The sequence below is a fragment of the Macrobrachium rosenbergii genome, chromosome 40 (assembly GCF_040412425.1).
Source record: "Macrobrachium rosenbergii isolate ZJJX-2024 chromosome 40, ASM4041242v1, whole genome shotgun sequence".
Classification (NCBI taxonomy): domain Eukaryota; kingdom Metazoa; phylum Arthropoda; class Malacostraca; order Decapoda; family Palaemonidae; genus Macrobrachium; species Macrobrachium rosenbergii.
Genome location: NC_089780.1, coordinates 18,727,876 through 18,737,892, shown reverse-complemented (window position 1 = coordinate 18,737,892; position 10,017 = coordinate 18,727,876). Strand labels below are relative to the sequence as shown.

The window sequence follows — 10,017 nt, the reverse complement described above, 5'->3', positions numbered from 1 at the left end:
TAATATTTGACAAGGTACCAAGACAATTATTAGATTTTTAGAGATAGAGAAAGATTAAATGGCATCTTTGTTGATTTTTCTTGCTGTAATTAACCATTGCTGAGTCAACATAACTAGTGGCTACTCGGAAAACTTGAAGTATTATACAGTTGCTAGTTGTAGTGATTTTCTTGTGATAGTGACATGGTTCTCAAAGGCACTCTTATATGCTGACTGGGACAGAGAAATCACCTCAAGATGCTAGGAACTGCAACAATTGTAGTCAACTGTCATATAAAGGTTATCCACTAGTAAAATAAATCATAAACTAATAACATGGAACAATATGCACTTGCATTTATTGTACATTTCTCAGAAAGGAAAACCCGCTTCAAACTGCATCTTCCAGTGACAGTTTTAACAAGTAATAAGGGCCAGACGGCGTGAAATTTATACTGAAAACTCCTTAGTATCCAAAATGCATCGACCATGGCAGTTCATCGTCCACTGGGTATGTGTTAGCATCGTGGAAGCAAAATCATAAACATCAGCATAAAAAAATTAACAGATATTGAACTTTTTAATTAAAACCAAAAACGCACAGAAAGACAATGGTAAATAAAATAAATAAGCCAACTTATAACTACACTGAAACAAAGAAGATAATAAGATAAAGAGATACCATAAATCGCCATGGCACGATCGCTTAAGTGAGTGAAGTAGGTTATGACATTAAAACTCAAGAAGAAGAAGATGATGTTTACATTTGGTGACGGTTCTTGTGTGGTGTTATGGCAGCTGACTGACCCCGATTCACTGGTCATAATGGACTGTTCCTTGTGGACGTCGTTATTTTAAGTGGAAGGTAACAGAATAATTGCCTGTTTACCGTAACCAAGGCCATTGGATGTGAAAATACCACGGAATACCAGGCTAAGATCACAGTTCAACAACCCCCTAAGCCGCCTAATTAAGGTAAGGAATAAGTGACATGTCTAAGTTATTCGTTAATCCATTTAACAGATTCTCGAATTGTTATTTTGTGTATTGGTGGCCCCTACAGACTTTTGGTTGGGGAGGTGATTATAAGTGTTTTTCCTTTAATTGCCAAACTCTGATTACACCCTAACCTACCTTTTATCTTAATCTAAGCAAACCTTTGACCCTTCCCTATTCTCTAAGAGATTTTCGATATTTTCTGCATTTAGCCTATGAGATAGATTATAAGCCCCCCCCCCTCCCCCACAGTTTGCTGTCAAACCAAGCATTGCCAAATTATAGATCCCAGTGCCAAGGGTCTTAGACCTAGCCTAACAGACGATAATTAGCCTCATAGGTGATTTTCAAAGGTGAAGGTCAAGTCATTCACGTACAACAAAGTCAAGGTAGACGCATAGTCTCAACTTAATTCATAGTCAACGTTCCTGCCCAGTGAGCGTTTTTCCATCATCACATTTCATAATTTCTTGGGGAAGATGTTTTACAAACAGATACCCTTCCTGACCTAACCTTCTCTGTATATCTGGGGTTGGGGAAGGTAAAAACATAATTACTGCAAACAGTAGCTTAACACTGCAAAAACTGTAAGCAGTTAAATTAGGGGGAAGTCCATCCCCAAGTCGGCTATGGGAAAGGTACAATGACTCATATTCCATGCATTTTTCAGTTGTGGTTGTAGAAACCACTTGTTTATTGCTCAGCCTTTCTAACTATAATTATTAGTGATGCCAAGTTTGGAAACCCCACTGATAAATCAGGTGAGTTGTGTTAATGGTAATAGGCAGGTGATTTTTTAGCATTTCAGATTATTTGCTCTCAAACTCAAAACCCAAGAAATTATCAATATTGCTTATTATAAAGAATAAAAGTTTTGTCTCTACCGATTTGCTGTAAATCTTATATAATAAAAATTTTGTGGATGTTCTTTGTATCTTTAACTTTTTCATGTATTTTCAAATTGATGTCCATGACTGAAAGTGGCTTGTGGCCTGTTTCAGCTCTTTGGAGTAAATAAACTGAATTGAACTCTCCTTAATTGTGAGAAATTTTTGTGCGTTTTGTGACAGAATTGTAGGTATTTGGAAGATATGTAGAAGCTTCCATCACTGATATTGATTGTAATCAAAAGCAGAGTTTTATGTCTATAATTCCTTTTCTATTTCCAGATCCAGTCAAGAGAAGTGAATAATCAGGATTCAGTCTCAAAATCACCAGTTAAAGTTATCCTAATACAAATAGCAAGGACTAAAGCATCAGTGCAATATAAAGGATGGATATAAAGTAGAACTGCTTTGATTTGGAGAAAATTATCTTTTAATACTCTCTGAAATGAAAACAAATGTAAGTTATATTCCAGTTCCTGTAGTTGTTATTTAAAAAAAAATCATGAACCAGTATAGCAGATGTCTGCAGAATAGAACACTCATATTTGAAAAAAAGAAGAAAACAAATAGTAAAATTAAATATCATTAATAGTATATTGATTTAATTATAATAAAAGGTTTATGCATGAAGAATTGAATCCATGCGTTTATGCTGAGTAATATCCTTTTTAGTTCTGCAAGAGGCCTTGATTTTTAAGAATATAACCTGAAGTGTAGTTTTTAGACCCATGGGAATTTGAAGGTTTGATATCACGGAGAATTTCACAAAAAAATGTACAAATATGATAAATAAAAATAGTTTTTAGTAAGTTCTGCTTGTGACCAAAAGGTTCTGAATAACATACAAGTGTATTTGATGATCCAGTAATTGGAAAGTGAAATGGCAAGCAGCAGTTTTTGAATCATTAGTGTTTTTCTTTGATAGATTATTACATAAAAATAGATCTGGAAACCATCATTTTATATCTAAGAAATTTCTCTTTCTGAAATCACATAACAAAACACTGATTGTCATAGTTTTAAGTTAAGAAACTGTCTTGTGAAAATTTATGGAAGTATTCTAGTATGGCTTCCTCAAAGGAAGATGTTACATGTTCTTCCAAAGAAAATGAAGAGGAATATGCATACAGTTATGATCTTGACATGCAAGTAGAAACTGATACTGAAGGTCAGAGCTGTATGAATAAAACATATGATGAGCAAATTATTGAGTGTTCCTCTGAAGAACAGAATTGTGAAGTAAACTGTGCAGCTTATGAGAAAATGGTAGCTCTTACTGATAAGGAAAAGTTTATCTGCAATGAGTGTGGAAAGGGGTTTGTATTTAAAGGGAAACTCACCGAGCATATGAGAATTCACACAGGAGAGAAGCCTTTTATTTGTACAGTATGTGGAAAAGCCTTCAAACAGAAAGTGCATCTTGAAAAACATGTCATCACTCATACAACTGGAAAACCATATGACTGTCAGTATTGCGGAAAGAAATTCAGTCGGGTAGAAACACTAAAACGCCACATGAGGTCTCACCAGGGAGATAAGTTACTTGTTTGCACAGAATGTGGGAAAAATTTTACTCAAAAAGGCCTTTTTGAACTTCACATGAAAACTCACCCAAATGACAAACTAATCACTGGCACTGAATGTGAAAACAGTTTCATTCAGAAAACTGATATTAATAAGTATAACAGAAATAAAACTAAAGATAAACTATACCCTTGTCTTGGTGACGAAAATGCTCTTATCCAAAATAAACACAACATTAAACGTAAAAGAATCTGCGCTAAAGATAGGCCACACATTTGTTCCACTTGTGGGAAAAGATTTATCCACAAAGGCCACCTTAGTAAACATGAGAAAGTCCACCTTGCAGGAATGCCATCCTCACGGAAAAGATCGAGAAAAAAATTGGGTGAACAAATTGTTACAGATGTAGATTTGCCTAGGCAAGAAGAAATTTTCCTGAGTGAGGATGCTAAAATAATAAAAAACCAAAGAAATAACTCTGGAATGTCAGTGATAGTAGAAGGAGAAAAATTTCACCCTTCCATTGAGCACGAAACAGAATATGAAGAGAAGGATCCACTTAAATTGAACCATGAAAATTGGACTACTTCGGATGAGTCCCAAGTAATGCATTCTTTGCTTGACAAAATGTTTTTGTGTAAAGAATGTGGGAGAACATTTAGTGATAAAGAACACCTGGATAAGCATATGGATACTCATACTTTTGAGAAACCATTGGCGTGTAAGGAATGTGGGGAAACATTTAATCAAACTCAGGCATTGGAATTACATGTGAGAAAACATACTGGAGACAAATTGTTCATTTGTGCCGAATGCAGAAAAGGATTCTCTCAAAGAGAACATCTTGAAATTCACATGAAAATTCACACAAATGACCAGCCATTTATGTGTGAAATATGTGGAGAGGGTTACATTGAAGAAGCTGATTGGAAAATGCATGTGAAAATTCATACTGGTGATAAAGCTTACACTTGTTTAGAATGTGGGAAAGGTTTTACCCGAAAAGATACTTTTAATCTGCATAAATCAATACATACAGGACATAGGCCATTTGAATGTGATACCTGTGGTAAGGTCTTTAAACACAAGGGAAGTTTAATAAACCATGAAAGGACTCACCCAGGAAACAAAGTATTTATTGACAGTCGTTTTGAAGAGGAACACATTGAAGTTGAGTTAACTGACATTAATGTGTTTAACAGCAAAAATAAGTATGATTATGTTGACAAGAAGCTCAGTGTAACGAAAAGCTCCAATTGCATTCTTCCAGTGGAGAAAAACATTTGGCTTTTACCCAAGGAGTGTGACAGGGAATTTGGAGAAAATTATTCCAAAAAATTGTCTCTTGAAAAATGTGCCAAGTCTTTAGAGCCAGGGACTCCCATTAGTGATAAACCATTTATTTGCAACATATGTGGAAAGGTATGTGGTCAGAGAGATCAATTTGATAAGCACATCAGTTCTCACAATGTCCGAAGACCGTTTGAGTGTGAGGAATGTGGAAAAAAGTTTGCTCACAGTGGCACTTTGAATTTGCATAAAAGAACTCACACTGGAAGGAAGTTATTTGTTTGCTCAGAATGTGGAAAAACATTTACCCAGAAAGGACATTTTAGAGTTCACATGAGAATCCATACAGGAGACAGACCATTTCCGTGCGAAATCTGCGGTCGAGCCTACAGCCAGAAGAATGACCTCGATGTACACATGAGAATTCATACTGGTGAAAGGCCTTACACTTGTACAGTCTGTGGAAAGAGTTTTGGTCGAAAAGATATTCTTGGTAAACATAAAAGGACTCACACAGGTGATAAACCTTTCACCTGTCATTATTGTGGAAAAAGTTTTAGACAGAAGGGTCACCTGGACAAGCATACAAGGACTCATTTAAGAGGTAACATGGTTATTAGTGATTTGTATAGAGTAAGACAGACTAATATTACTGATGCAAGTTTAGAAAGGAACTCAGGAAACACTTTGGTATGTGGCGAGACAAAAACAGTGAAAAGTCCTGAAAGTAGCCTCGAAGTTATTGAAAAGGTAGAGGAAGATGTGGTATTTGGTGGTGAATTTAGCTAAGAATATTGCAAGGAACTACATTGTGCAGCTTGAAAAAATATAAAGTTATAATTAAAATTTACATGAAACGTGATCCATTGGAAAAGGTGGTGAATGAGGAGAGTATTAGGTAATGAATACAACATGATTTAGTTGGTTTATGAAAATTTTTATTATCTAATTATAAGTAATAAATAATTGTTTCATAGAATCTGTATTCTGTTGTTATAGACTTATTTTGTATTTTTGGATCAAAGGGTTAGTTCCAAAAGGTAAGCATTTAGATTCAGCGAAACATGCCGATGCTGATAAAGAATCACCATTAACTGTTGTAATTTTCCAAAAGTTCCATAAGTACTCTGGAATGATTGTTCCCCACTTGCCATTTGGTCTCAGGATAGACACTCTTCTTTTCCGGATAACTTTTGCACTACTTATTTAGTATTTCCATAGTTTTTTTTTTTTTTTTTTGTTCTTGATGTGATTACTGGTCTTAGTATCCTTACCCTTTTGATATTTTTGCTTTTATTCTTTAATAGTCTTTGTTTTCTATGATTAGGCTAGACTTTCTTGAATGTAAATGCCTTATTTAGCTTACATGGCACAATAGGCCATCTTCAAATTACATCTTTCTTTCTTACTTTCTTATATAAAATCTCCACCACGTATGTTGTGCCATGATATTTTGGCCCTGTGGGCATCTTTCGATGTATATGAATGGCACTAGTGCCATACCTTTTTAATTATTTAGGACCTTTACTTGTCCTTGTGAAATCATTTCAGCTCTTTAAGTAATCATTTTTTATTGGTTGTTGACAGCTTAATGTCTGTTCCCTGCTCATTTGATATGTTGTACTGTACTTTAAGGCTTTGGGCTCTCATGGTCTTTATTTCTCCCATGAATGTTTGACATTCTTTTTTTGTCTCCACTAATTATGTTCTTACCAGGTATTTAGTCCTCCATGTCTCATGTTTGTTTTCCCAACCCTCTTGTGTTCATACCGTCTTAAATTTCTCTCTTGCGTGAACTGTTTACCTTTTGATTATTATATAAATGGTGTACCTGTAATTTAATTGAGTTTGATGACTCCAAGATACTGTTACTGTTATTTTCCTGTCTCTTGTCTGCTAGTTCCATAAATATTATGAGCAGCCAGGGTACTTTAAATTAATTGGAGATATGATTAAAATGTCTAAATTTGCTTAAAAAAAAGGCATCAGTTCTTCATTCCAGTTGTTCAAGTTGTTCGTTTTTGTCTCCCATATGCAATAAGATGAGCATTAGTGACCGTGGTAGTTATCATGCCAGATAATTAGCTGCCAGTTTTCAGTAGGATTACTGAGATCCAGAACATAAAGAAGATGAAGTACAGTAAACCCCCCGTATTCACGTTCTCATGATTCGCGAACTCATGCATTCACGGGTTTCTCTATGGAACACATCTAGCTGTTATTCCTGGAAAATTCGCCCATTCACGGTATTTCTCACTGAGAATATTCACTAATTACTGTATTTTCATAAAGTTTTCATGAATAAATGTACTTTTTGTGATAAAACTATTAAAATACTCAGGCATAAGCATTTTTACAGGGTTTTTCTTGTGTTTAAACTATCAAAATGGGCAGTTCTAAGTGTTTTTAGAGGGGTTTTAAGTATTCGCGGATTTTAGCTATTCGCGGGGGGGTGGGGTTGTGGTACGCATCCCCCGCGAATACGGGTGGTTCACTGTACAAGAGTCTAAAGGTGGAACTGGGAGAAAACTCACATAGTTGCAGTAAGAAGCAGTAGTTAGAGGTTAATGCCCTCATAGTTCTGGTATAGTTTGAAGACATCCTTGGTGGCTATAGAAACCCCATAAATGATATCAATCAGTTGGGCTCTCAAGTGGCTTTGTTTGTTGCTACCTGCAGTCTACTGGGTGTAACTGCATTGTGCTGCTTAAGTCCATATACAGTATTATCAGCTGTTGCTTCCTGGTTAATGCAGTTTATCATTTATGAAAGATTAGTGTACCTGTATTAATGTGTTATATATTTGTCTTGCCTTCTGTGGTGTGAGTGATTACCAGAGGAACAAATTGCTACTAGCAAACGTGTGTTTTTTAATCTTGAAAAGGTAAACAGTTTATAGTTGTGTTGTGCTTATAAAGCAATATAGTTTTAAGTTACTGAAACTTATGACTATAATTCAAAACAATACTGAATCTTTTCATGGTTAACTGGTGCTTCCTTAAGGAAGGGAAAATTATACTTGGTGGCTGGTAGATGGCACAGAGTATAGGCAGTCCAGAGTGCTAGTGGTGGTACTTTTGAAAAGTTGCATTAGCCAATTATTATTTGGTGTTTTATGGATTCTTCTAGAAAGCATCCTTCAGAATTAACTAGTTCTGTGTCCGAAATTTCCTTTGTTTCAACCAAAACCTATTAGTTTACATTAGCTTAATCAGTGGTTCCAGTTGTCTCCAGAAACATCCTTTACACCTACCTAAGTATGCATCCTGGTCCTTGAGTACCACTGGTTGTGGAACTGGTCATTATTTGCTTGTCTGTTGTTTGAACAACACGTACAGTACTGTTCCTAAAAAAATCTTGGCTTAAAATTAGAATCATTCATGAAACCATCTTAACCCTTAAATCTTTGCCATATTTACATTTTCATATAAACTGGTGTGTTATTTACCCTTATTTTCACCCTTTCTGCCCTGCCTTGTATGTCTGTGTAAGTACTGACTGGCCTAAATGCCTTCATAAGTGTCAGCACCTGTCAGTAAATACTCTCAAGTATGGTGCATTTCACTGAATGGCTGGAATTGAAAATGATGATGCATGCAGAGGATCAGTAACTGGAAGGACTACTTGACAGGAGGATCCCCTCTTTCACAGTAGCCATGAAACCTGAAACAGCCACGGACACAACAGGAAAGGAAGGTGCCGGAGACAGCTCCTTCGCCAGCATGTTGATCAGGAATGCTGCAAAAGACAGACTGTCTGGGATGTTGAGAGCAGGCTAGCTCTTCCGCAGGGACTCTAAGAGACATTATCTTTGTATCTACATCATAAAGATTAGTTGAAGCTGAGTGCAAGACAGTTGTAGATGGTGCAGAACCACCAATAGTTGCTTAATCCAAATTAATAAGCAAAGAAATAAATCTTTTACTCATCCACAAGCATTCAACAATAGGGAGAAGACGAGTGAAACACATCTACTCTTCACAGTTGCCAGGAAAAGGAGAGGAGGGTATTCCCCTACTCATCCCTCATAACCACCAGTTAACAACTTGATTACCAAGTTCAATGATTGCTCCAGATTTTACTGAGGAAATACTCCTAGTTAAAAAGTAATTGTTTATATTTCCCTAAGAAAATTCATTTTTTTCATACACAGACCAATTACTGTAAAAAAAAAAAAAAAAAATGTGGCCCTCCTCCCGACCCTTAAGCAGCAGCTAGTTCAGACAACACAGATTATGACCTACGTACATTCAGATAGGTGAAAAGGACTCCTTTTCTGTATATCTGGAGGTGACTGCTACCACAGATTAAGCAGACGTGAGGTGATGGGTTTGCATGTGAAAAAGGTGGTCAATTTTAAAAAATAATATTTTCGGTACTCAGTAGTCTCATTTTCATCGTTCTTGGCTAAAAATGTTTATTTTTTTTAGTTGAATGGATTAACAATGCAAACTTTCCAGAATTAATCATTTCCTTGGGTGTTATAGGAACTTCGTATAGGAATGGGAAAAACATAAGGAATAAAACCACTTGTATGGAACACATACAATCATAAATTGTGTGGTAAGTCATTCGAATAAAATTAGTGATGAGTTTTATACATATAATAGATTTATTATTAACCAAGTATAACAAAATAACAGGAGGTTAAGTCTTTTGTACTACATCTTGATGTATTTCTCTCGTAAGTGTATGAATCGGACGTATTAATGATAGGATTATGGGGCAACTTTTCCCATAACCACTGTATTTACTGTAGATCTTGTTATTTACTTTTTAGTTTTTTAAATTTTTACCTGTAGATATATTATTCTAATAAAAGGCAATGTTACAGTACATATCCTTTTTTTATTTTTTAACCTACTTCACTTCCATGCCATTGATGGGACACTTTGATATTTGTTCTGATTTTAGATGTGACTTAACTGATCTTCTGCTATTCCCAGCTTCAAGTGCAGGATGAATTCTTTTCTTATACTTTACTGGCGCTGACCACAAGCCTTCCCCAGCTGAAAGTCCTTGTGTTTTTCAATTGTGTGTGTAACCATGTGTTCTACCTTCCAAGCCTGGATCTGGTCAGGCCACTATCCTTCTGCATCTGGTTTGATCATCTGCTTATTACTTAGTTCTTTGTCTGACCATTCTTCTCATGATTGGTCCAAGGGTACTTGAAGCTTGGGAGATTACTCACCATAATCACTTAGGTATATGAATATGGTACTTCCATGGTTGGGATGACTTTCGGAAGTTGATTCTTATTTGCTTTCACAGCTGGATGTGGGCAAATCTCTATCATGTATGACATGATGACCTTTCATTCTACAATATCTCACTTTGGATA

At 35.8% G+C, this 10,017-nt stretch overlaps 1 protein-coding gene across 3 annotated transcripts in view; it reads left to right on the top strand.

The window, feature by feature from the left end:
* The first annotated feature begins 701 nt into the window (after window positions 1-701).
* The window catches only part of LOC136826202 (zinc finger protein 585A-like), a 65,946-nt gene continuing 56,630 nt past the window's right edge, over window positions 702-10,017 (top strand). Inside the window, exons 1-3 of one of the 3 annotated variants that reach the window (XR_010849540.1) lie at window positions 702-954; window positions 2,145-6,816; window positions 7,180-9,514. Coding sequence is in view for 1 of the 3 variants with exons in the window: in XM_067083273.1 (XP_066939374.1) it covers window positions 2,928-5,465 (2,538 nt within the window). In the remaining 2 variants the exon portion in view is untranslated. Of the gene's footprint in view, window positions 955-2,144; window positions 6,847-7,179; window positions 9,515-10,017 lie in introns of those variants that run through there. The other 2 variants (XM_067083273.1, XR_010849542.1) reach the window with 2 other exon arrangements.